Below are 27,857 nucleotides of genomic sequence, written 5' to 3'. Positions count from 1 at the left end.
CAATTCTTGTATTTTGCACTTGCAGCTTCTGAAAATTTTGCACTTAAAATACTGTGTATGTGTGAAAGTTGAGGAGACAAAGTCCAGAATAATGGTAATTACATCTGGGCTCCAAAGCAAAAACTGTGGCTTTATTAGGAGAAAAGAATATATATCCTTGGGAGCTTTTCTGTCTGGAGATGTCAAGAAGCAGGTGGAAATAATTCCTTGTTCCTAATATGAACAGTAAAGATTTTGTGGCCTTCTCCCATCCTGTCTCACTGAGGCATTTGCCTCTATATATTCCATATATGAATAGAGGCCAGCAAAATCAACAATAGGAGGAAAACAGTGGATGCTTGAAGTTTCTGTAGTTACTCTGGTGAAATCCAACAGATGGTATATCAGGTATTTCATTGCATGGTCCCCTTTCCATTAGAGGACATAGTCTTTTATGTTTATAAATGGAAATATGAAAAATGTATTAGTTTACTTTTATGTATTTGGAAGACATCAAAAACATTGTTTAATGGTTTTACAGAGACTATTGTCATTTTAACAAGTTAGAAATATTAAAGTTTGATCTTGCTTCAGAATACTAAGCAATTTTGCATTCTTTAAAATAGAATAGAAATCAATTACTGGGAATACCTTTTAAAAAATAAAAAGAGTCAAGTGGATTAGAAAAGCTATTAGTACTTAAAAAAAAAAATCTGTTGAGTTTGCAGGTGAAGAGCTGTCATAACCCTAGGCTTGGTCTGTGCTGTTTAAAAAATATATGTTTTACTCCTTCTCATTTCATTCTCTCCAAGAAGTTTCTTTCAGAACCTTTATTATAAATTTTTGCAAGCTGAAGACAGGTTAAAACAAAACAAAACTGCACTTTTTTGCTACTGCTTCTTAGAGCACTCTGAGAAGGCATTCTGGAATGATCAGTGCTTTCCATCCCAGTCATTCTGCTCCATTGATGTATAATGACTCCCTTTTTATAGACATAAAACTTGATGTTCAGATATCTCACCTGAAGGGAACAAGCTTAAAATTCTTCAAGCAGAAAAGAGATTTTAACTGTGCCACAGCCTTCAAGCTTACTTCTCATGGTGACATGAGAAATTTTTTTTCCTCTAGAATAAATTTAAAATTTTGGCTGCCATTTTTATTTGCTTTTGCTAAACATGCTCAGGATAGAAATATTTTTTTCTGCTTCAAGATAAGGGAGAGTTTTTTGATTATCTAAAAAAGCCCTCCCACTTTGTTGGGTTTTTTTTCCCACTTTTCTGCAAAAAGTTATATAGCATTTTAATGTCAAATCCCAAATTGTGGGCGTATATTTTTTCAGAAGCATCTTGGAATTACTATTAGCTTCTAATGGGAATTTCAAGATTAAATTTGGGTGAAATCTGGTCATTTTCTTGGGTCTTGCAGAGTCTTGGAAATATGTCACACAGAGATCTCTGCAAGCTCAGATTCAGAGATCTGCTGATGTGTAACATCATATTTGTTTTAATTTTCAGTTATGGTGAGCTACATGTGTAGAGTGTGCATATGTCATCTTTAAGTCAGTGGATGATTTTATCTTTTAATTACATTCAGCAGAATATTAAAACACATGTGAAAAACCCATACTCTTACAAACACAAAGTTGAACCATCTATCTGCCTTTAAGGAGCTAAATGAATCTTGGCTGGTAGTACCACAGCGTCAGCAAATGGTGCATTTCCCAAATCCAGATGCTTAGACTGTACTTATGACTACACCATTTGCTCAGTGAGATCATGAACCCTGTGCATGGGCAGTTTATTTGGTGAGATTGGCCATGTAACTCCCCATAAACCTGGAATAAATTACATAGAAAAGCTTTACCCAGTCTCAGTATTTGTTGTTGTTGCCTAGAAATTAATACTGCAGGAACCCCAATGATAGCAATGATGCTGAGGGTACGTTTGTGATCAACTATTTTCTGTGTAACTGATACCAAAATGAGAACTTATTCAACAAGAGGTTCATGCCAACAGGATACCTACCTGTTTGGGTACTCCTTGATGATCTGATAGATGCTAATTTGAATTGTTTCATTCTCAAAGCGGCTGTTGCTTCGGTCTTTGTATATCCGGAATTCAGCGGCCGTCACTGCCTCCCCGTGTGGGATCTGAGTCAGGTCAAAGCGGAACTCTTTGTAGTGCCTTCGCTGGTGGGAGAAGTCCTTGTCTCTTTCAACTGTGAGAAGAGTTAAATGTCAATTAAAGAGGTGAAATGAACGTCCATTTCCCATGACAAACAGGACAATATAAAACTGTGCAAACAATAAAACCACAAGCCCAGACGTACTTCCATTTAAAGGAAATTCCATCAGCCCAGTGTCTTAAGTTCAAAAGAAAAAAAAAAAAACCTCATCGACTTTTATACAAATTCCAGAAGCTGGAGTGGAAAGAATATACAAGAAAAACCAAACCAAAGAAAACCCAAACCCAAACAAACAAACAAAAAACCCAAAAAACTCAAAAAAACCCCCCAAAAAACAAAACAACAACAACAACAACAACAAAACCCCCAAACAAAAAAACAAAACCCAGAACATGAAAGAGGGTGTAGGAGGGAATAATGCAAAATAACTAAAAATATGGACAAATTAAAACCTGAGTAAGGATTTAGGACTTCGGAAGAACAGCAGAATTTAATGTCAGAACCATAAATGATTTGGGAAAACACTATCTGCAGCTAATAACCCAACAGATGAGAGGAACGTTGCTCATTTCCACTTAAGGTAGTAAATTCTGAAGTGGTATTAAAATGCACTGCAACAGCTACATATTTTAGAAACAGTTTCATCACATAAATCGACGTGTTATACTCTATGGTGTAAGCATCATCTTGCCAGTGGTCAGAAGAAGGAGCCATGACTCAGGGCTGAGTAGTTCCACCAAAGGGAGAGGCAAAGAGGGGTCCATTCCTTGTGTGGAGACTCCCCTCCCATGTGCTGCAGGTGAACAGGGGCAGCTCACAGTATCACAGAATCACAGAACGTCGGGTGTTGGAAGAGACCTCTGAATATCATTGAGTCCACACTCCCTCCCAGAGCAGGACCAAAACGAGGGCACATCATTCACTGTTTGTGACACTGCCACGATTCAAAACTTTAAAAAAGTTGGCCTCATCTCTGCATGACTGCAGAGAGTTTAAAGGAGGAGTAACCAGAGGATTTTCATTTGAGTTTACAACTGATTTGGGGCTAATTCCACTGTCTGCTGCAGTTCTGACCCTAACTTAGGAGCAACTTTTGTAATGGAGTATGTGTTTTGACAAACCAAGGAAAGCTCCAGTAGCAGCTGATGACTATTTTATGGAATTAATATTTCAGATTTTATGGATGCAGAAAGAAAAGTGATCCATGGCTTCCACTGCCACAGAGTTCAGTGTATCATTGACACATAAAGCACTTGTGCTCTGTAAGAATATTCTCATTTCTGTAGAAGTTCCACCTTCCTTGAGAAATAGATGCTTTCCTTTACTGATGGTAGACAAAGACTAAATCACTCAAAGCTGGGCTTCAGTTTGGATAACCAGCTAAACACTTATGATTGCACCCAGTTCTACTAAATGGTCTCCCCTATAACCCTGTGCTCCTTTAAGGCCTTTTAAAATTAACAGCCCTTAGATTTGAGGAAGGAATGTCAGTTCTGGAAAAACACATATTTGGGATATTAAATGTGTAAGTAACAAAATGTATATAGTATTAAAATATATACGTAAATTCATACTTATATGCTCATGTATATGTGTAGGTCTGTGTGATTTTGTCTACATACACAATGCGAGTGTGTTTCTATGTGTGCATAAATATATGTAGAATCATAGAACTGTAGAAGGCCTTCAGTTGGGGCAGACCTTAAAGCTCATCTCATTCCAACCCCTCTGCCTTGGTCAGCGTCACCTCCCACTCAGCCAGGTTGCTCAAAGCCCCATCCAACTTGGCCTTCAACACTTCCAGGGAGGGACATCCACATTTGCACTGGGCAACCTGTTTCAGTGTCTCACCACACTCTTAGTGAAGAGTTTCTCCTCAAATATTCAATCTAAATCTACCCTTTTCCAGTTTGAAACTTCTCCCTTTCATCCTCCTCCTCTACGCTCTTGTAAAAACTCCCTCCCCAGATTTCCTGTCGGTCCCTTTCTCCTGTGGACTCTAAGGTCCCATTGGAGCCTTCTCTTCTCCAGGCTGAACAACCCCAACACTCATAGCCTGTCTTCACAGGAGGGGTTGTCCAGCTCTCTTATTATCTTCATGGTCCTCCTCTGGACTAAGTCCAGCAGGTCCCTACACTTCCTGTACTATGGTCTCCAGAAATGGACCCACCACTGCAGACTGGGTCTCATAAGAGCAATCACAGGGGCAGAATCATCTCCCTTAACCTTCTGGCCATGATTCTTTTGATGCAGCCCAGGACAGAGTTGGCTTTCTGGGCTGCAAGCACAAGATAAACCTGTATATGTGTATTATGATAAGGTATATGTAGTCTTACCAAATATAATTGCACTGAAAGAAAAAAAAAATCATTTTTCGGCTTGACATATAAGGGTACATATATATATACAAATACATATACAGATATTCAGGTACCAGTTAAGTCACCTGTGGTCATGGAGCTATAGTCTTACAGTGCCCTAACCTTTTACCGTTTTGAAAATGTAAACTACCCTTGTTTTAAGTAGTATGTTTTTAAAAAAATGCACAGATCTATATACCCTTAAGAACGACCAAAAATAAAACACATATAAGCTATAAGAACAGCTTATCATCAGTGAAAATTAACTTTCTCCTAGCTGTCAAAAGGAAAATTGTCTGCTAACTGTAATATTTCCTCAGCTCAAGTGTATATTTAGCTTACATGGGTTTGCCATCATATGCTATGTAGAAAAAGTAAAGCAGAAAAGAGGCAGAAGCATGTAAACTGGCTGCTCTGTACCTGAAGATGAATGGGCTGCTACTGAAGAGAAACAGGATACAGGCTATTTAGCAACTCCACTGCTCAGTTCAAAACTGTGAGATATATACAGAGATCTGACTTGAGGTTTGATGGTTTTTGCTTTTTATTTTATTTTCTTTTATTTATTAATTTAATGTCCATGTAAAGCCTTTCATTTTGGAGAGAAGTTGGCAGAGATTACCATATGCAAATCCACAGAACTGGGGAGGATTTTTCAAGTGGAAAGGGTCTGCTGCAATTTTCTAAGGTTATAACTGAGCATTTTGAAGCTCAAAATCAAACAGATATTTCAATAACCTTTAAATGAAAAATACATTAAAGACAGACAATGTATCAACCCTTTCTGGCATCTACGGTTAGTATTTATTCAGCACGTATTCACCAGTTGTGTGGGTAAGTAAGCACTACTTAATATGAGTAAGTATTGAAGAATCAGACACTGAATAAAAGGTTCAGGACTGCTGGAGGAATAGTGATAACTGCTTCCTTTTGATCCTAAAATTAATTATTATAGCTCATACAGACAGTACTCATCGGTGTTTCCATGCATACCCAAGGATAGGGCAGCCCTGGCATCTGAAAGAGACATAAGTTCAACATTTCCCTGGGTTGAGACAGCATTTAGGGGCAGGCCAGGACCTGGGAGCAGCAACAGTCTGCTGAAATGAAGGGCTCTAAGAAACAGACACTGAGCAACACAGAAAACCTGGGGTCCAGGGTGGTACTGCTCCCCACCATCAAGCCAGAATCATGAACAGCAAATTTCCTCAGCCAATGGATGAAAAAAAGAATTTTTAAAAATTCAAATAAGTTAGGACCTTGCATTCCATGGAAAAAAAAATGCAGTGGCAGTGACGTTGCAATATTGACAAATAAATAGAACACTGGCCAAGTTATAAATGCAAAATGTTATTTAATAATACTGAGCCATTTTAATACCAAAATATATGCAAGTCTTGATCCCTTCTGCATCTAATAAATGCCTTGTTGGGGAACTGAGTGCTCAGCAGGGTACCTCTTAGGTCCTTTATCCTGCTGAAATGGCATGAAGTGAAAGAGGCACCATGTCTTAAATATTTTTATTCCATGTGAGAGAGCTTTTCAACACTGGCAGCCAAAAAAATACAGGTTAGGCTTTTTAGGTGTTCAGTTCTTTCAGAATTTCCTCATGTCATTCAGCTGAGCTCAGTTCATCTGCCAAATATACATCTCTTTGGGACCAATCACAGCATCTAAAACCCAGTTGACCAGAAAATGAGGAAGCCCTTTTTTAACCATGGGAGGAATATAATTTCTCTAAGTAAAAATAACTTCAATGTTAGTCAGTGCTGATTATGACAAAATCCTTCAGTTGCTACAATTGGCTAGGATTCTTTTGTAACAACTTCTGAAAATGTCATTTTTATGCCACCTGAAACTTATATTCATATTCAGCACTATGGTTACATCAGACAAATAATAGCTCAAGGGAATATCACAAACACCTGTGCGTAAAATGGCAAAGAATATTTTCCACCCATGTGGCAAGCTGATGAAATATTCATGCTGTTTTTAACACTGATCTCAGTTCTAAAAAGGATGAAGACAAATTTGCACCCAAAAGATAGTTAGGGAAAGTGGTCATCTTTTATACCAGAAAAAGATATAATGCACTAATTTTCATTAACAAAAGTATTTGTTTTCTGGAAAAAAACAATAGAAAAGACATATATGAATTGACAGTATAATAGGTAATTTGTATTTTACTGATTCAGCTATAAATATCTCATTAACCATTGACTGAACTTAAAAAAATATGAAAAAGTGTCAGCAAGGACTTTAGGCCATAGTGCATGAAGGACTATTAGACATGGTCTTTTATTGATGATTATTTCCCCCCCACTGACACATGCTTTGATTTTCCTGAAGAGGTTGGTATGTGGCAACACATAGGGAAAGTGAAAGCTGCCTTGGGAAACAGACCAAGGATATGTTTTAATAGGCTGATTTTACAATCCCAGGATCCCAACTAGATTCACAAATAGTAAAGACTCACTAATCAATTTAATGTCACTGTTTAACTACTAAATATACATGCCAAGGAAAAAAACAAAGGTTTTACAGACTTTAAGAGGCCATTTACACTAATCTCATTGAATTTCACTGTTTGACTCTGAATTCTTTGTATAAGCACTAAGTAAACCAGTCAGTTTTAATCACTTCAAGGTGATAAAGGTTACAGTAAGCTGATACACTACAAACGACGCTCGTTTACATCTTGAATATAATGAAATGATAGTTTATCTACAGTGAACACTTGTGGTTATCTGACAAAAACAGGTCAAAGGTTCCAGGCGTTTTCTCCTGAAATTATTCAGTGCTGCCTCAAATGACTGATAATTGAAAGCAGAGGCTGGAAATATCAAATGTGGTAGGTGACAGATAAGCAATAGATTAATGCAAGTACTCTGTTACAGGACACTAAAAGGTCAGAGGCCCCAGGAATTAGCTATTGTGCTACTGTGAAAAGACAGACATCAAATAGCTGTTTACCTCATTCATTGCTCTTCTCTCCAACATAACAATTCTAGAAACACATTCTCTCTTCCACACTTAGACTACTTAAACAGAGTGGCAAGTGGGGAAAAAAAATGGAAAAAATGTTTTGTAGGGTGTGTGGATAGGAGAAAAGCTGTGATCCCACAGCAGAATGAGATTTTTTTGAAAAAAACCAAACCAAAACAAAAATCCCAAGCCTCTATGCTAGATCTAAATATTTTAGTGAGGTGCATCAGAGAGAAGTTAGGAAGCACGCTTATCAGAACATCCATCTCAGCTCAGACCAGATGAGAGATTTTTAAAATTATCATTTACACTTTTGTGACTTTGTTTAAGCTTTTAAAGTGCAGGAAATGAACATTAACTTAAGAAATTTAGGTTAAGCTTTTCTAAAGTGATTATTAAAAAAAGTAATTAGTGGGCAACATAAATAATTGGCTAGGTACTACTGCTTTAATGGATTTTTATCTCTTTTAATCCTCCCAGGCAAGAATCCTGAACCAGACTCAGGTTATCTATTTTGAGTTAGACACTGAAACTGATAGAAGTAGTCACCTGTCCTTAGAGGATTGTGTCAGACACCAGAGGCAGCATCCTGATAGAGTCAGTGGAGAGATACTTTTTGTTTGTTAAGGGTCAACAGTCTTGCACCAGCCAGTAAGAAGAAGAGGATTTTATCTACATTGCCCTTGTAGTCCATCTCCAGCTCCAAGAGGACTAAGAGATAGCCCTTGCTCAGTCATAGGACACTTCAGTCCCTATCAGCTGCTTTCCATGACCATATCTCCAGCTTCCAGGATGCCAAGTAGCCTGGCAGTGAGACATCCGGAGCTGCCACACAGAAGAAATGCAGGACTTGGGGGTGAAAATGGGAGGGAAATAAGGGGTTTTTTTCCCACATATGATTTTTTTTTAAAATCAATTGAATATTAGGCATTTTCTAGACAATCATTCAGCTACGTGTTCAAAACTACAAAGCTTCACAGTCATGTGCCCACTTGCTTGTTGTCTTTTTAGTACTAAGTCTCCTACACTTCTTTTACCCATTTTCATCAGCAGAGCAAGGGAAGTCTGGTGCCCCCCAGACCATAAGGTAGTAAGTGGTAAGGGAAAGTGGGTAATTCAGACTTAATAACCTTTTGTGTCCCTCCTCACCTCCACCCACAGGCTGTGGTGAGAAAATACATTGCTCAGGCTTTACTCATGTCTCTCCATGTGTCCTGGGGATGGTGAGATTAATTACTGTCTGAGCTGAGAACCTTTGGGAACTCATCTCCAGAGTGGATCAGATCAGACTCAAAGCCCAAGAGCGCGCATATAAGTATTCCTTAAGAAAAACAAAATTTAGGCAGAGGTTGAAAATAGGTGTCCCCAAAACTACATTCCACACATACCCTATTTTAAACACAAAACTCATTGTCAGAACCTTAATCCAAATTCTGATCCCCTTCTGACTGAGACAAAACATTTTTTCATAATTAGTGAGAATTTTACTATAATTAGGGAGGGTAAGTCTGCAGAACCTTTTTTTTTTTTTCATTCCAATAGTTCTGTTTTTTAAGAACTGTTTTATTACAGTACTGTATATTTGAGTTTTTCTGTATTTATTATTATTAGACTGTCTGTATTTAAAGAAATTACAGATTTACAGATGTGGTTTTGAAAGAATGATGTAAATTGCTTTTACATAAAATATACTTCTTAAAACACAAAGCAGAAACCTTGATAGGTTATATTCTGAAGCAAGTAACATGGCTGAAAAATTAACTATTTCACTAAATTCTTCATTTGCAGTCAGTTAATGACACCAGTGAGCAACATTTGTCTATTTTGCTCAACTAAATTAGGGAAAATTTTAAACTCTTTGATGGAATACTGTACATCTAGTGGCAGTTTCAATAAATGAAAAATTATCTATTGTTCATTGAATCCAGACTTTCAGTGGCAGGATATCCCTTTCATAACTGTAAAAAATTACCGAGCTGTATGAACTGCAAAGTAATTCAAGCAAAGATAAAGTCAATGAGGAAACCTTCAGTGACTGCAGCAGAATCTAGAGCAGGAAGGAAAAGAAAAAATATCTGTTTAAAAAAAAAAAAAAAAAAAAAAAAAAAAAAAAAAAAAAAGACAGAAAGAAGGAAAGAAAGAAAGAAAGAAGGAAAGACATAAAGAAGGAAAGACATAAAGAAAGACAGAAAGAAGGAAAGACAGAAAGAAGGAAAGACCATGAAAGAAGGAAAGAAGGAAAGAAAAGACAGAAAGAAAGACAGAAAGAAAGACAGAAAAGAAAGAAGAAAGAAAGAAAGAAAGAAGAAAGAAAGAAAGAAAGAAAGGAAAAGAAAGAAAGAAAGAAAGAAAGAAAGAAAGAAAGAAAGAAAGAAAGAAAGAAAAGAAAGAAAGAAAGAAAGTCATTTTTATCCCTACAAAGAGAAATTTCTTTCAACATACCATAATTTTTAAAAACACAGTAACTTAGAATATTCAGGTATCTTACCTAAGCATTTACTGTTACATCTTTTGAGAATGACCAGGAAAGCACTGTTCTATAATTAAATAATTAAGGGGGTTTTTGTTGGGTTTTTTTTGGTTGTAGTCAATCAGATCTGATAGGTTCTTAACAATTAACAAAATACACACTTGAAAAGTTCGAAACAGTTTGAAACACTAAATTATTACTAAAGTGGACTTTTAAATTACATGATTTCTACTTTTTAATCCCCTAACAGTGTACATGTAATTTCTTATTATAAGTGGTAAGCAGCAACTATGCAAACAACAGAGCTTAAAAAAACATGGTAAAATTTAAGTAAATATGTAAAAAGATATGCTTCATATTTTGTTTTTTCATGCATTATTTTAAGAATTAAAGGGCAGTAGGTAATGAAAAGCTTTCAGCATACACCCTGAGCAGGACAGTTCCCAGGAATTGCATAACAGTGCCTGCCAGCAACTTTTAGAAGCACAGACTTCAAGAAATGTCTCGACCAAAGATGCATAACTAAGCTTAGATTTCTCACATGTAATCTCCCAGGTGCTCTACACACTATGAAATTACCTATGATTCCTACTTTAACTTTACACTGAAATATGGGATAAAATAGACATTTAAATGAAATTGCTGGTCTTCATTCCAGAGCCAATATTTTACTGAAACATTCATTGGTAAAAGTGTTGTTCATTCAAATTACTCTTCTCTATATCTTCCAAGTCAAATGCACTTACTTGCTCAACAAGTCAAAATAAGTGCTATGCTGCAGCTGTTCCAATAATAATTAAATGCTGGAAGGCTTTCAGTTGTTGATATAGAAGAAGTGGAAAAGCAAAACCCAGCTTTTCTTCTGTTTTGGTCCTGGACAGTGTAGCAGTAGGAATAAATAACCAGAATAAAGACATGGAGTTTTGGAAGTGAACAGAACTATGAGAGTCTAAGTCTAGGTATTACCACAATCCTAATGCAAGAGAAAGTTAAAAAAGTGATTCTTCAAAATGTAATTTTTATTTTTTTTTCAATAGTGTAATGCACTGTATCCTTCAGCCACCCGAATGCAAAATTTTCACTTCAGTTGTTCATCTGTAGCACAAAACACCATGAAAGGTACACTACATATATATATTTTTTAAACTCTAGTAACAGTGGTAGAATGAATCTCAGCTGAACCTTCTTCCATAAATCTTACATCCAGCTGGCCACAGCTTCTCGGATTAACAGTAATGGGTCATATTTGGAATTGTTTTCTGCTGTCGGTTGTAATGTGTGTCAAAAAGAGAGAAGCTTCACAAACCAGTTTGGGAGGAGGGAATTAAGAAAAAATCATGCAGTTTTCTATTTTGAATCTAACAAGTTCATTTCTTCATTGTTTTAAGGCAAACTATATTACAAAAACACTCCTATCACAAATACCTATTTTAAAAATGCATATCCAGTAGGTTTTTGTAAATGCTTTTTTAATCAGTAAACCTTTATTTGAAAGAAGGGGATAGATCGGTGAAAAGGTCCCTGTATTATCTAGTTCTGAGCTAATGCATAAATTAATTAATCCCTATACTACCATGCCTGAAGTTAATTTTTTCTGCATTTTCAGTGATATCTCTTTTCATCTCTCTTTTCACAAAGCCAGAACATTTTGATACCATCTATCAGTAGACTTCAATTTTTTTCTGCTATTTAATTTTGTTTTTCTCTAATCACAGCTTGTCATAAAGAAAACTAACAATTATTCCCAGGTTTCTGACTGTGTGTGAAAGTCAGGATGTCAGATCAACACAACCTCAAGGTTAACAAATGACAGAAAAAAAGATCCCTTGTGTTCAGCTGCAACTGAATAGGAACAAAAGTTATACCTCTGGGATCCAATGGTCAGAAAATAGGTGTAAGTTATAACTGTTTTGACACTGTAAAAGTATACAGATGGAACATAACTTCTGAGAAGGGTGAAAGGGCATATATCATCTTTGGGCAAGTAGCAAGGGAGTAAAAGCTAAACATTAAAGCCCATTCTATCTTCCCACATCTCCTTAGTTCCTGCTAGTGTTAACATTCTGCTCACTTCCAGCCAGAGGTGCCAAGTCACCCCACCATTTACCATTTGCATATGTCATATAACAAACTCCATCCATGTCACACTGTGGAATTTGTCAGGAAAACTTTCATGGAAGTTGGTTGTGTCTGCATGCCAAGCCGGATATGACTGAATAAGCACTGTTTTCTGTTTATACTAGGCTCACATCTAAGTATTTTAATATTACCCATACTAATTAAAACTGACCAAACATTCCATAAAAAACAGTTGTAACAACTATGAGGAAGGCAGCCCTCAAGAGAATCAAATATAAAGAAGAGAAAAATGCTTTATTACAGGGAGTGAATTAAAAATTATTTTGGTATGCTAAATTACATATAAGATACTAAACACATTTGCAAACAATATCTGATCACAGGCCATGTGCTTAGCTGATATCTTAGCATGGCTCAAATTTATTCAGAGTTCCTCAGATTTCTACTTTGTGTTCATAAGTGTAGACTGAGTTTATCACTGTACTGAGTCATTGCCTTAAGAATTAAAACCAGAAAGAGCTGCAGTTTCATCTTGTGTAAATTTTTAGCTCTCATTTTGAAGGTTTTCCCTTGCACTCTTGCTGTTGACCAACACCAAGGACCCACCCACCATGAGAGCCTAAGCCATAGTGCTGAGAAATGTAGTTACAGGTCCAGGAGCACAGGAGGGATGGGCCCTTCCAGACATTACCCCTAGGGGAAAACCAGGGGAAGATGGAGAGGAAGAGCAGCTGGGAGACTGGGTAGCAGTGGTGAGGAGTGGCACTTTCAGACAACAGGTTTTAACAGCCAGCTTGGGAGCTGGCTGTGATTTTCATAGCTTTTTATACTGATTCAAACTGCACCTTTTCCTCTGCAGCTCTGCTAGTTTAATCTGATCATGATATATTCCATCAGAGAGATTATTTAGAACATGTGTAATCCCCTTCACAGAGTAAGTCCCCTCAACAAGAAGGAAAAACCACCGAGGCTTTTTTTTCCTGAAAGAAATCTTAACAAAGTTGATGAATGTTCAACCCTTTTTCACAGCAGACACTCACTGACTGTTAGTGAATTAACAGATCTCTGTGTTGGCCATCCAGCATTACACCTGCACTGCCAGAGGAAAGGAAAAGCAGTCTTCACAAAATATATTTATGCCATGAAAGAACTTGGATTAGCTCCAGGTAATGTGACTGTAGGTGTTGATCCCTCACAGTAGGTTTCTTTGGACAGATTTGGGAAAAGAGAGCAGGAGTCTCAAAATGATGTAGAAAGAAAGAAAATATTTTCCAAAGTAGAAAGAAAATGCATGATATTTTGAGCACACAGAACTGTTCATCTAACAAATGCCTGAGCAAGATCATAACTCAATTCTTAAAAAAAAAAACAATAAAAATAAAAAATGAATGATTGAAGAGTAAGATCCCCCCTTCTCTATAACCACTCTAGCACAAGGCCACATAATGACTGAGGTTGGAAGTGACCTCACAAGGTCATCTGCTCCAACTTCCTTCCCAGACAGGGTCACCTAGAGCTGGTTGCCCAGGACCATGAATGTGCTTTTATCATTCCTGTATTTTCACTTTTATTCCACATGGAACTTCAGAGATCTCCTGAAACCCATATTATATATTCCAATACTATCTTCTTTCCACTCCAAGTACGTTAGCTGATGTGTCTCAGACAGAATTTCAGTACTTTTCTGAGCAGAGGGGAAAACGTGCAGAAAGTAGAAACACGACCACTAAAATAGTGATTTTATATCAAATGCAATCCTTTTGGAACAAAACCATTAAGAATGGTTTGGCATAGATTTAACAGCATTTGATCAGCCTTTGCCTTTGCAGATGTCTGTGCAAAACTTGTTTCTACTAGGCCTAGAAATAACCACTGCCCTAAGTAAGCCTGGTTTTCTTTGTCAAGTAACTCAGAACCACCCGTTGCCCATCCCCCAAACTGGAAGCATCACAGCCTCTTCTTTTGAAGTTTTGCTTCCATTTCCATTTGGGTGGGAGCACACTCTCTACCTGGGGACAAGTTGAAGCAACATGGTTTAATGGTGTCCACGCTAAAGCTCATTGACCCCAGGTGATATAAAGTTAATAAAAGAAGCTTCATTTTTGCACAGTAGCAGATGGTAATGTAAACACAGAATAAGTAGGTCATAACTTTTTTGGGAGCTGTGCTCATGGAAACAAGTTTTCAGTTAATACCTGTGCCTGCTTTGTTTATCTGAATACTGTGATGAAACTTTTTACACTCAGTCTCATAAAATTTTAAATTTCTGCATAAATATCAAAGTTTACCTCCTTGTAAATGTTATCTCATTATGATATACAGTCTCAGTAAACATGATTGTTAATTCAATAGTGTAAGATACAATGAAAAAAATATATAATTTTTGAAGACTTGTAGACAATAGCTATAAGATGACGTAAGTTAGGGAGCAAAGGAATCAAAGGAAAGAGATATCTTTTTTCTGAATATCTAAATTTAAACTACTTTGATAAACAATACTATACCGTGTCATATTACACATAGCACTCAAAATTCTGAAAAATAAACCATTCCTCCCTGAAAGTCATCATATTTGACTGTATGATTTCTGTTATATTTACTATTGCTTCACACCAAAAAGCCATTAAACATTAGAATCTTCAATAACTTACTATGATATTCAGCAAAATCTGTGCTTTACTTTAGCACTATAGTCTTGCCATTTAAATCAACATGTAAAAAACATTAATCCGTGTAAATGAAATTGTCTGTATTTGAACTGTAGATTTCAGTTTTGCTACTGGGAGAGTACAGACTCAGCTTTCACAACACTGCTCAGTTCACAGTGAGAGTCATGGGCAGTGCTGGGTCAGCCTAGAGTCTCACAGCACAGCATTAAGTAACTTGTCTTTTTTATCTAGAGTATGGCTCATGCTGGATGAGAAACCATTAGCAATAATGCCATAATTATGTGTAGTTTACTGCTATAGACAATTAATCATTCAGAGCACTTTATTAACCTCTAAGTTTAATCATCAGTGTTTTAATGAAATAAAACTGAAGGTGTATTCTTTTGCATTGTGATCCTTAAAGTCTTGGGACTAGATTTTCACCTGGTATTAGTAATTCTATAACTTTGATTCTTTTTTGTATTAATTCATTTTAGGAAATCAACTTTACTATAATCTTATGAATCAGGTTTGTGGAAACTGAGCTATGGAACAACAACATTAGAGGAAGCATATATAAAATCTCATCTTCAATGAGAAGAGAAACAGTATGTTTTAAAAGCTATAGGCTCTATCAGGAGCATTATAAAATAAAGTGTTTGAAGTCGTGTTCCAAGCCTCTAGAGTGCCTGTTTTCAAGAACTACATCTGTTTCTGGATGTCGATTTTTTTTTCATTTTTGTTTTTCTGCAACTACAGGGGATAATTGCTGCTCCTTAATGAAACTTTAGATGTGCCCATAAATCAATGCATAGAAAATCTCCTAGCAAATATTGTACAAGTCTCAAAAAGCTCATGGGAACTGGCAGTTGTAGGGAAGCATAAGGAGCTCTGAAGTTTTGGAAAAATCACAGAAACATCACTTTTGACATGAGAGGCTTTTCTATTTTATATCATATGTGAGCTTCAGTCCCTGAAGTACTGTTGATAGGCCTTTCGCTCGTTCCTTTATCTCTTTGGAGAAAAATCTAGGATGAGAACCAGAGAGAAGCCCTTCTCAGACCAAGGAAAGCTGTGTGAATTTATTCTCTCACTTCTTGGAAGTACAAAGAATCCTAAATGGAAAAGAAAGTGTTTAGGGGTGCAATTTTGCAATCAACTGGACAAGGCACAGCTCTTACTGACCTAACTATGAGATTACTCAGCACCTCATACCACTGAATTCTGCTGCCGTTTGTCTTCAGCTCTTTGGAGGAGATCCATAAACTCTCCTCCTTATTTCAAAATGTAACCACAGGATGTAATTAAGTACAATTAACAAAGAGGTCAAACAGCCATCTGATAAACACTGGGCCAAACAGGCAGCTTGAAAGGACAGGGCTGCTAAAGCAACATAGTATTGATGGGAAAGAATATTATGATTTAAGAGGGAAAAAATTCCAATGATTAAAACTGAAGAGATTTACATGCTTTCTGTATTACATACACAAAGCCATGCACACAGACTGATACATGTGCACACATGCTTTAGAAAGGCACAAGTCTATATTCTGGGAACTAGAGCTAGACTAACCTCACATTGCCTCTTCATTGCACCAGGTCTCAAATCTCTGTTTCGGTGCTTTAATTCAGGAGTTTCTTTTTCATTATTTGTAAAACTATCTGTTTTAAGAACAGTAAATTGGCTTGCTGACCATATAGAAATTTTTTTTAACTCTTTCTAAATTAATGCTTGAAGTCACCAGGAGGTAATGCAAGGTGTTGGAGGGCTTGTTGGAGCAAGATATTTTACAGAGCACACAGCCAGAGAAAAGATGGCTAGCATGTTATGACTTGTAGTTATTGACAGATGCCCCAGCTAAGGTAGCCTTGGGAACAACCTTCTCAAAGCTATATTCCTGCCGGATCTCTGCCATCATAAATCACTACAAAGACTACAGCTGTCATGGGGCTGTATGCTGGGCTTGCTTTTGCACTGATGGCTTCATCAACCACACTACTGTTCACTGACTTTTCTCAGCTAAAGTTTTTGCAAGCCATACCACTAGAATGTTGTGGCTTCAGGCACCAGGTGCCATCCACTCTCTGCTCCAAGATCAGACTCACAAATCATTCAGTGTCTCTGCCCTTCCCTCTTCTGTATTCCAGGTTTGTCAAGACAGACTCTAACAGCTCTACATTCAAAACTGGTGCTATCCATATCAAAAGTCCAACCCAGTATCTTTTTGAAATTGTTTTGCAGTACCTTATAACTGAATATTCCACCTATTTTTTTCCCCTCACTTTTAAAAAAGGGATTTTTTAAAAAGGATATACCTACAGAAATTGTTATTAATTTATAATAGTTACTCTGGATTACAGGTACAGTTTTTCCAGGTGACATGAATATAACTTCATTAATTTGACTCCAGTCAAATACATGAGAATTAGAGCAACAAGATAGACAAAGATATAGAACACAGAATAGTTGAGGTTGGAAAAGGGGTTGTGAATAGATAATATCTACTAATATAGATAATATTGACAGTCAGATAAAGAGAAAAATAATGGAAATTTCAGCTACTCTAATTCCTATTTCCTACTGATGCTTCTCCCAAAAGAGAGTTAGGTGGAATTTTACTTCTGCAAAGCCACTGCTTGTCAACTATGGATATATATCAATTATCATCACTAGCTATCCTGACTAGTTTTCTACACTATGACCTGTTAATAATTGTTGTCTCGGTCTGCACTGAATTATAGTGGGAAAAAAAGTAAAGCCACATTCTGGCAAGATACCTTGTATGCCACTGAGGTTTAAAATAGTGGTCAAGTCTATCTATTTCACTGGAGCAGCTGCTCAAAAACAGATGGCCACTAAACATTCAGATTCACCTTTTGGAGCATTTCTCAATGACAGTGGGAAGCTCCTAAGTAGTGAGCTGACCTGAGCTTCTTCCTCTAGTAATTTTTTTGTGTAGAAATAAATACATAATTCAGTATAAAAAAAAACCAAAACAAACAACAGCTCCTGCTTGGAGTGCCCCACCCACAAACTTAAATAATGTAGTTGTCAGGGTTGACAATTTCTGCCTGTTGCAGCATTTTTGTGTTTTATAGGAAATTTTAAACAAGGGTGTTATTTTAAGAGATGAGCAAATGGGGAAACCCCATGGCCCAACCAATAAAATATGAACTTTAGGTGCAATTGAGCACTCATAAATATGACTCAGAACAAGGGGATTCATTGTTTCTACCGACCCCTTTTAGCTGCTCCTCTGATCTCAACCTCTCTGTGTGCGTCATGGCAGCCCTCATCCTTTAACTTGCGGTTTTTAAAAGCTAGCTTCTACGTTATTTATGGCTGCAAACGTTAGTAGCCTGTCTGCATACTCCCTGCACAGACATACTGAAGGCTGGGGGGAGCTGCATTTTATTTTTCAAGGAAAAAATTTGCCCAGGGAGCCAAGTGGCTGGGGAGGTTGAGTTAGTATCTCTGCCATGAGGGACTGAGAAGAAGACTTCTCCCTTCTCCTGCAGAGGTGACTAGAAGCAACTTATGTATGGACTAAATTTACCTTTCATTTGCATATTATCTATATTAATTACGTTCTCCTCCCTCTTCTTCTGCTTCTTCTGGGTTTGTCCTTTCTCTACCTGTAGGCACCTTCTTCTCCCTACCATGATGGTCTTCCCTCCACTTTTGTAACACTACTGGCCTGGGAAATGCTCTCTGTGTTACAACATCACATCCTATGTGAGACACAGAGGAGTGGGACTAATTCTTCCAGTAACACCACTTCCTACAGAGGCTGTTTCTCTGCTATGAACCTCTCCCAAGCCCAGCAGATCTGTGTCCAGCCCCATATGTTGGCCATTGCCTTCTGTGAAGAAGAGGTCTGTCCTCCCTGTAAGGCTTGGTCTCTGCTTTACCACGTTCCTCTCATGCCTGCTCTCATTCCTTCTCCCTCCATCTCCCATGCTGTCACCTATTCTCACTGCTTCTTGGCCTTTAATCCCTTCTGCAGCCAAATGCCATTGACATAAAATTAAAGTTCGGTGACCCTGCCTAGACAGCAGGGGTTAGAGACAAAGGAAAGGACAAGTAGGAGAGGATGGGGAAGAGTGTGGGAAATAATTATAAAGTCTGGTAGCAGCCAGAGCTCTCCTGAAGCCCTGGGGAGCCTTTCTTTAGCTGGAGGCTGCAATTGGCACTTCATAAACTGTTCATTCTCAGCTATGTGGAAACACCAGACAACACCTAGAATGATCAGACTGCAATCAATCAATTTTCTGCAAAACTCTATTAGTTTGTGGGCCTATGAAAGTAATCTGAAGGGAATCGCTGTGGCTAAAAAGAGAAGAAAAAAGGAGCTGCTGTGTCATAATTACCTCCATAATTCAGGCAGTAAGTAGGCAGGTAGCCATGGTAAAATTCTTTGCATAATTTAACAGTCAGAGAAAATAATAACGGGAGCATAAGTGTGGGAGATCACGTATGTGCCAAAGTTGTCCTGTTATTTAAAAAAATAACCTGGTGTTTAAGAAGAGAACCAAGCTCTCCATCCACTCCATGGCAGGCGGATTCCTCCCCTTATATCCTCCACACAGAGGAATCTCCACAAGCCTCCCTCTCTCTCTTTCATGGCTAGCCAGAGTCACTCTGACATTGTGTTTTCCTGGGAAAATATGTACTGTACAATACATACAATCCCCACAACCCCACCCAAAGTCTGTGTTTAGTCTGGAAAGGAGCACTTTCTAAAGAAGCGGAACTGGGTCAGCCATTCTTCCCAATGGGAAAAATATGAATAATAATATATATTTTTATATATATCCATACATATATATAGCTTTTCACCATGCACGTCTAACCATCTGCTAAATCAGTTTCTCTTCAGTTATCTGCAATTTCTTTAAAATCTGTGTGCAAGGAAAGTCAGACAGTTTTATATCCCAGTTAATGGAGAGCTTGACATTTTTTTGGCTGGGTAGATACAATAATTTACTTGGATTTAAAGTGTTAACTTTGGCAAAAAAATTATTTGACAGTTATAAAAACATTATTTTGTTAGATGATATTTATGGATCACACACAAACCTATTTTGAGGTAGAGCTATATGGTTCATAAGGTTCATGTAACATGAGCGATTTCAAAGGAAATATAAAATATTTCAATATAAAACATCAAATGTAGTGTAATTCCAAAAAGGAAAATGGAGAATATTTCTTACTTAAAATCAAAACCAATCCCTAACAACCTGACATTGTGCAAAAAATGGTTCAAACTGCCTAACCATAAGGATTGTGTCAGGATTTTTAGGGAATGTCATCCTATGTGTAAACCCCTTTTCTTCTAAAAATAAATAAACCTATTTTGCAAAAATTTGTCTTTATATTTAATTTGATAAGAGACAATTATCTAATAATTATTATTTCTAATGCTTGATTGCACACCTAGGTCACAAAATAGTTTTGCTCACAGACTGAGTAATTAAAATTTTGGTAAGGGTAAAAAATCTTAGGATTTTAAGATGCCAAGTTAGGGCTACTGGGCGCAGGTTAAACAAAACTTGCTAGATCTAATTCACTTTAAGTTTTATGCAAAAGACTGAAAAATGCCATCTTCAGATTGTCACTCAAAAAAAAACCTTCACAACTCTTTCTGTCATTTTTTTTCTCAGTATTGATTCAATTCCACAATTAAAGCCATGAGGTCTATTTGTTATTTAACAAGTTTTATCTCTGTAATATCATCCCTCTGTCCAATGCAAGATGATAGCATTATTTCTGTCACTTCAGTTAAGCCTATGTCAATATTTTCATTAGAAGACTGCATTTTAAGGACTAAAATTGTACCACAGCCAAGGAAATTCACGTACGGTTAAAGTTAAGACAGAAACACATGAAATCCAGGGGAAAAGGAAGAAAGAAAGTGTGCTTATTCTTAAGTTGTGAGAAGTTAATGATTATGAGGCCTTTTTGTGTGTATCCTTCAAACCCCTCCCACAGCTCCTGGCATTTTATAGCTTAGCACTCCATATCCCTCCCTGATGATATGTTAGCTGTGAGGAGAAAGCTGTAGAAACTGAATTAATTTAATTTAAGAAACCAGCTACCATATACACTCCAGATCTTATTGCAATTAGGAATACTTTCTTTTTCATGTGTAATGAAAATATATTTTACAGGTATTCAGTGTGGATTGATGTACTGTAGGTTTCTCAAAGTAGCTGTATAAAAGTTCTCTGCCATGTTAGCATTCTCCTGTTAGCACAATGGGCTGTAAATCTTGTGAATTTGTGTATTTACTTAGGGATCCAGGTTTTAAAGAACATAATATCTAAGACAGTGTACAAACTTGGTGTAGAGAAGCTGGAGAAATATGAGCAGTAGCTCAACCAGGAAAAATTTGCTTTGATTTCAGCATTTGATTCAAGATCTGATCACAGCTCGTGTGGTTTGAGACTCATTACAATGAAGATTGCGGAATTGTGTTATTCTTGAGGAAGAAAAAGTCTCTTCCTGGGGTGTATCAGAAACTTTTAAAATATCCTTAATATTATACCCTTCTTTAAATTAGATGGTGTAAGTAAGGGTTACAAATTTTTTCATGTTCTGAGGTTTTGAAATTAATTCTGTAGTCCTCAAGAGCAAATATAGCAGAAAATCATAAAACTTGTATCTGTTTATCTTCTATGTTATAGAATATTTATATCAATTCATAGGAAAATATGGAGAAAGAAAAGAGAATTGCTTAGCAAACGCAGCACTGTTTAGAGAAAAATTTACAGCTGTGTTGTCAAAAAATGAAAATACAGACTTTTTGAAATTAATGAGAATGAAGACTTAAGTGCAGTGCATTTAATGATCACTTTGATGCTAATGGAAAAATTGGTCCTTGAAATTTTTAAATGCAGTTTATGAAAGTGCTGCTGTTTCTCCATCCCTCAGTCATGTAGAGATTTTATTATTCAGTCCTTCCCTTGTGGTGAGAGATGAAGAAGGTTAATGAAAACTTACAAGTATCTTAACAAAGTCCTCCCCTAGCTGAATTTTGAGTAAGCAGAAAAGTGAGTATGGCTATATGAGGATTTGCCTCTGTTTTGAGAAACAGGGTACCCTATATATCTCATTTCGGGAGATGGGCCAAAAAGAAGATGCCGGAACTCCAAAGAGTCAGGGTTTTGCAACAATATAATGAAATATAAAAACAGAATAAAAAAACACCCAGTGAGGAAAACAAAGTCCTGAACTTGTGGGTGATATAATCAGATCTTTGAAAACCCCCAATGTATTTAGTAATAGAGGATTTATTCTTTGACTGCTGGACCAGCCCCAGTTAACTCTTCTGTTACATTCCTCAGTATTTATGGGGAGCTGCTAATGCAAGCATTCTCATACAAAAAACAGGACAAGACAGTCTTCTTCAAGAAAGAAAGAGAAGGAAATTCTGGTATAAATTCCAGTATTATGAGCAGGTGTTTAAAATTTAACGTCAGCAGAAGTAAATGCAGTCTTGTATCTCTCCCGGGTTGCTTGACAGAATTATAATTGCATTTCCCCTGATCATTATTTTTTAAATTTGCTTTGAAAGTGAGGTATTTGCAACTCTGACAGGTTAGGTTTTTTATCAAAATTAGCAAAGTATTTTATTTATTCTTTAATATAAAATTATTTGTCCTTGGTAATTTTTTAACTTTAAAAATCTTATTCAGCCTTCTCAATATTATGCTTAATAATTCCTACCCAACATATCAGCTCCATATTTTTGTTTTAATATCTATGTCTTAAATTATTATAGCTGGCTACAGCTTTAAAATACAACTTTAAAATACTGGCAACAAGTTTAAAATATCATGATGATTAATAAAGATTTATAATTACACCTTACGTAATTAATGATGTGTAAGTATGAACACAGCTAATACAATTTCCAGAGTAGATTATTATTTCATGCAAACTGATGGAGGCTTCAAATCTAATACCAGTTGAGTTATTACTGTGCTGCATCAGCATTTATTGATTTTAAGGGTACAGTGTTAGCATTCACTTATCACCACATGTTTTTCCCCATTGTACATTAAAAGAGCTTGCCCTCATCTGTCAGGATCTTATCTCACATAAATCATATAAAATGGTTACCTGTTTCCGTGATGTATTTCATTTTTATGTTAATTATACTTAAACATAGAATCATTTAATAAAAATGTTGAAGCTAATCTATATTAGTCATCAATATTTCTTATGCTTGTTGCTCGGTGGAATGTGTGATAAGCCACAATACCCAGCATGTCTGGAGGGGCATTTGAAGTGAATTAGGATTTAGACTCACTAAGAGCTGAGACATTTAAATTTTACAGAGGCCAAACAAAACCTGGTTATTTACATGGTATTTTTATAAGTTAATGATGTCTATTATTGATAATCACTCAAAAAGTAAAATGCCTGACCCCCAGTTTTCACATTTCTGAATCATAAAATACACAAAATTACTTTCTTAAGGCAAAACAGGTTTTCCAGCAAAATGAGACAAATATTAGAAAGTTCTCCGTCAGGTTAGGACGCTCAATGGAAACTTGTGCTCTTCCAGAGAGGGTTTTTATCAGGGGAAGCACAGCAGAATCAGACTAGAACAGATCTGACTATGAGACTTCAAAAACTTGTACTCGTTCACTGCAAGAATCCCTCTTAAAATCAGTTTTTTGTCAGGAAATCAAAGATTAGGTCTCATGTAAATAGGACCACTGGTGAATTGGTCTGCAACATATTTACTGAGGTTATTTCTCAGGACATGCAAGGGAAACTTTTGCAGGATTAGGGCTTTGACTAACACTTAGAAGACCAGAGAATTTCCTACTTTCCTTTAAATATTGCCATTTCGAATTCAGCTGACTCCAGACACTCTTGGTAAATTGAGGCATGTGTTGAAAAATTAAAATCTATACAGATAATACACAGCTGTTTCTTCAGAATGAGGAACATGTTTTTAAAAATCAGGTATTTTTTCTAGTTATTTCAGGAGAAATAAATGTGTTTAGAGCTGTGGACATGTCTTAAGTAAAAAAAAATCTCAGAACTGAATACCTTCTGTTCTGCCAAATAATTAATGTAAAGTAACTTTATAATTATGACAACTAAACTCTAGGGTGTCATTTTCCTAGAAATCCAGGTTGCTGAGAATTTTAGCATTTGGAAACATTTTTAATCCTGCAGCAAAGATTAACGACCTGGTAGACATAAAAGGTACAGAATGTGTGTGATAATCTGAAGGTATTTTGGAACATGTGCCATTGTTTAAAAAGTTTCCACAGAAAGTATTATCCTGGAAAGCCAGAGTTCATCAGATTTTGTACCAGCTTATTGAAAAACTTTAAGTTTTCAATTAAATCTCTTGTTATTTAGATCAAATGAGATAGGTTTTCTTTTTAGCTAGCTTTATAAGTTCTTCAGCATTTAAAATGCTTATAAAAATAGTAAATACATATAATTAATTATTTGCAGCTTTCCTAATGAGGTATAAGTGCCTTCTATGAAGGAAATCTGTAACTGTTTTTTCAACTGCAACATAACTGGTAAACATGTTTATTACAAAAAGAAGCAAATATAATTTAGTTTTTATCAATTTTTGTGTCTGAATTGATATAATTTTCAAAAGTATTTTTGCTTGCATGTTTCTGGTGTTTAATACTCTACTTGTTATTTAATTTATTTATGACACAGAAAATAAAAACCATTGCAGACTCTGAGCACCATGGCAGTATAATAAAACACAGTCTGTGGTTATTAAATAGAAATAACAAAGAAACAGCAACATATTATTTAAAATCCAGCCATCCAGCTGAAAAGATAATAAAACTCTGACTCGTACCAACAGAAAAAAAAGAAAAAAACAACTAAAAAATCAAAGAATTTTTTTTCTTTTTTTTTTATTCGGAAATGGTTTAACTTTTTCCTTTTCATAACATTCTAGGCTTTAAAATATTAAAAACTTATGTTTGTTCATGTCTGAGCTTTAAGCAAAACAGTGAGGGACATAACTGAGCAATAGGCATAAGTGTTTGATTTTTTGAGATTTAGAAAAAAAAGGAGTTAGTTGGCCTAAGGCTAGAATTTTCATTACATCAATGAAAGAAAGAAAACAGAAGCCAGCAGAGGGGAGTTATAGAAACTGACTTTATATAAACAGTGAGAAAAATCTTTTTCCATGGCCACCTACAATGTAGCTACTTTACCACCAGTAAGACTTTTCTTTTACCAGTGGCAGAGCAACCTGGGCCCAATTCTGCCAGTTTCGAACAGGTTAGAGTCTGGCCGAGAGGTCTGCCCCTTGCAAGATCAGGCTAGCAATTTGTCAAAGAGAGCAGAAACAAAAAATTTTTCCACATACCTAAATTGACAAAGCTCATGACCATGTCAGCATCATTCAGAAAGTTGGTGTCGTGCAGGCTGGCTAAGGGAGGATTCTGTGTGGCCAGGGGGGTCATGCGAGATAATTGTATTCTCCGCGAATATCCATTCGGAGTGGCAGGGTATCCTTTCCGTATCCCTCTGCTCTCCCCTGCCATTGATCCCTTGAATGAATACTCCAGCTCCTCCGTATCCTCTTCATTTGTCATGGCATTATACAGGTCCAGCATGAAGAGGGGTGCAGAAGAAGCCTGCTTTCCTGGTGAAAATGGTCTGGGTCTGTGAGGTAAACCCAGGATAGAGAGAATCTCTCTCTGAATCTCCCTTCTCTCATGGTTCCGCAGCCTCCTGTAAATAAAACTTGAATGGACATGATTGTCTCCTAAACCTCCCTGTGCGTGACCCACCAGAGCCCAGCAATTCCAGAGCAAGCCCACAAAAGTTTTGAGTGCAGTTAGGTTCATCTTTGAGAAGAAAAAGAACAAGGAAAAAAAAAAAAGGAGAAAAAAAAGAAAAAAAAAAGAAAAAAAATCTTTTCTCCTACTTGTTCTGAGTTCCTATGAGGTCTGCTTTCCCAGTGGCTGAAAAACAAAATTTACCTATTCTTCATGTCAATGTCATCTCTAAACGTAACATCTTTGATGATTTCTCTCCCCCCACCCTGTTTAAATATTATGGAATGTGTCAGGTTGCAGTTATTTCTAAGAAAGCTGAAATTCAGACTTCCAATTTTCCACTGTTGTTATCGTTTTTTCTGCATTTATGGAGCAGAAGACCAGTATTTTGTCAGCTGACCTAGGCATTCCTATATAAACCTTAGATAACCAGGTCTTTGGTGGGGAGCTGAATTAGCAAGAGCTGTTCTTCTGACACATTGTAATCCCAGAGTTGTCTTCCCTCGTTATTCTCAGTTCTTCGTACACCTTGCGCTCTTCCCAAGATAGAATCCTGAGTCACAGATTTGTCTTGATCTGTACCTTGGTGGTGTAACATATATTTGTCCAGCAGCCTGGTGGTAATTTTAACATCTTTTGAATCACTTGAGTGTAAAGTAATTCTAAAGCATGTACTAATCAAATTAATGTGTTGCCATGAATTTACTCGCAAAAAAACCCTGTAAATCCATTCAACCCTTTTCAGCTTCTGAACTGTTATTTCCAACTCTAGCAGGCACAAATATAACAGCTCTCTTCAAGAGAGATCTAAAGACTAATGTAAGCACAACCCTGCTGGGAAAGAAGAGGCTTCTCATTGTAATTTGAAACGGGTATAGCAAAAAAGTCCTTAACCCTTCTCTTGCCAGACAGAGCTTAAGCCTCTCCCCCCCAGCTTACAGTAATATTCCTAATTTAGGCTATCGGCTGTTTTTTTCCTTCGAGCTTGCAGAATCAGTTTTAACTTTAACAATTTTAGGATATGTTGGTAGTGAAGGCATGGTGTAACATGGACGCTTTTGCGAGTCTCCTTGTGAATCTCCAGATTAGTAAACTTGAATAAGAACCTCTCATAACAGACTGAAATAGCATCTCATTAATTCCAGAAATGTTTATATTTTAGGTAAGTTTAGCAAACAAAGGTGACCTTTTTAATATACTCTGGAGGAAATTTTGTCATTGAGTCTTGATTCACTCTTCTAAATACGTTGGGAATGCAATCTGAATGAAAACAAATTTATTCAGCAAGCGAGATTTCAAGTGGTGCATAGGCAATGCTGTAATTATGGTTATAGTCACAACTTTCATAAACTGTAATTTGCAATGATAATTTATTCAAAGTACATTTTGACTCATAAATTACTCTATGTTTCCCAGCAAATACCAAAAGCTAAGATTTAATCCCACAACCTATTATTATCTGGAGAAAGAAACAGCTTAACTGAAGAAGTAAGAAATACTAAATAGATTTTAAAGCTGCTGCCCATAAAGTTAAAGTTCAGCTTAGAATTGTAGCACAGCCAGCAACTGGTGTTTTCCTCTTGCTAAAACAAAATCGCAGAGTAAAATTTCATATTGCTCAGATTATATTGGTGGACATTTCCCCCCTTCTTATAATTTGCTTTCGGTCTTGACAAGACTTTCCTTTGATGAATGGAATAAAGAAAGCACAAAAAAAGGTTAACACATGACACCGAGGAAAAAAACAGGTATACAAAATCCATCCTGTCGGGTTTTACCGTACATGACTAGCACCTACTCAGCAAATCACACAGTTCTTGAGTAAATGGGGGAGAGTGACAGCAAGTATAGTCACATTCTCATAAACCAGGAATAATTTATCTAGGATACTAAGAACAAACAATTTTTTCTCATACGCTGTGAGTCCCAGGCTATATTTACAGTCAAGTCCAGCTGTCATTAAAATACAGCTGATTGTCTCTCATAAATCAGCACACATAATAGACAGTGCTTCTACCAAGGAAGGATTTCTTTTATACTAGACCTGCTGGATTAACACTATAACTAATTATGGAGCTATTTAGGAAAAGTCTTGTTTCGAGGAGACGAGCAGCCAGAATCAGAATATGCTTTCTTTCCTCAAAAAAGTTTTCCCGCAAAATCCATTTGCTATAAGAAAAGTATAATTTCCTGGTTTTGTTTTTCTTTCACTTGTCCCTTTCAGACAGTTGTAATGATACATGACACTTCACCACACATATGTCTTTTTTGAATTTGGCCATCATGTGTCCCACAACAAGGTTTATTTCTCTTTTCCAGCAATATATTTCCTTTTTTCCCCTAAGTATTCATAAAACCCAGTGGATT

The 27,857-nt window shown here is 36.6% G+C and overlaps 1 protein-coding gene across 1 annotated transcript in view; it reads right to left on the bottom strand.

Moving 5' to 3' along the window:
* Nucleotides 1-25,559, bottom strand: part of BMP5 (bone morphogenetic protein 5) — a 52,471-nt gene extending 26,912 nt beyond the window's left edge. The window contains exons 1-2 of the mRNA XM_008495642.2: nucleotides 25,076-25,559; nucleotides 2,004-2,196 (exon numbers count right to left, since the gene is read on the bottom strand). Coding sequence (XP_008493864.1) covers nucleotides 2,004-2,196; nucleotides 25,076-25,559 — 677 coding nt within the window. The remainder of the gene's footprint in view (nucleotides 1-2,003; nucleotides 2,197-25,075) is intronic.
* Between the last annotated feature and the right edge of the window lie 2,298 nt (nucleotides 25,560-27,857).

The sequence above is a fragment of the Calypte anna genome, chromosome 3, assembly GCF_003957555.1.
Source record: "Calypte anna isolate BGI_N300 chromosome 3, bCalAnn1_v1.p, whole genome shotgun sequence".
Classification (NCBI taxonomy): Eukaryota; Metazoa; Chordata; class Aves; order Apodiformes; family Trochilidae; genus Calypte; species Calypte anna.
The sequence above is the reverse complement of the archived record's forward strand: the minus strand, read 5'-3'. Positions and strand labels throughout refer to the sequence as shown.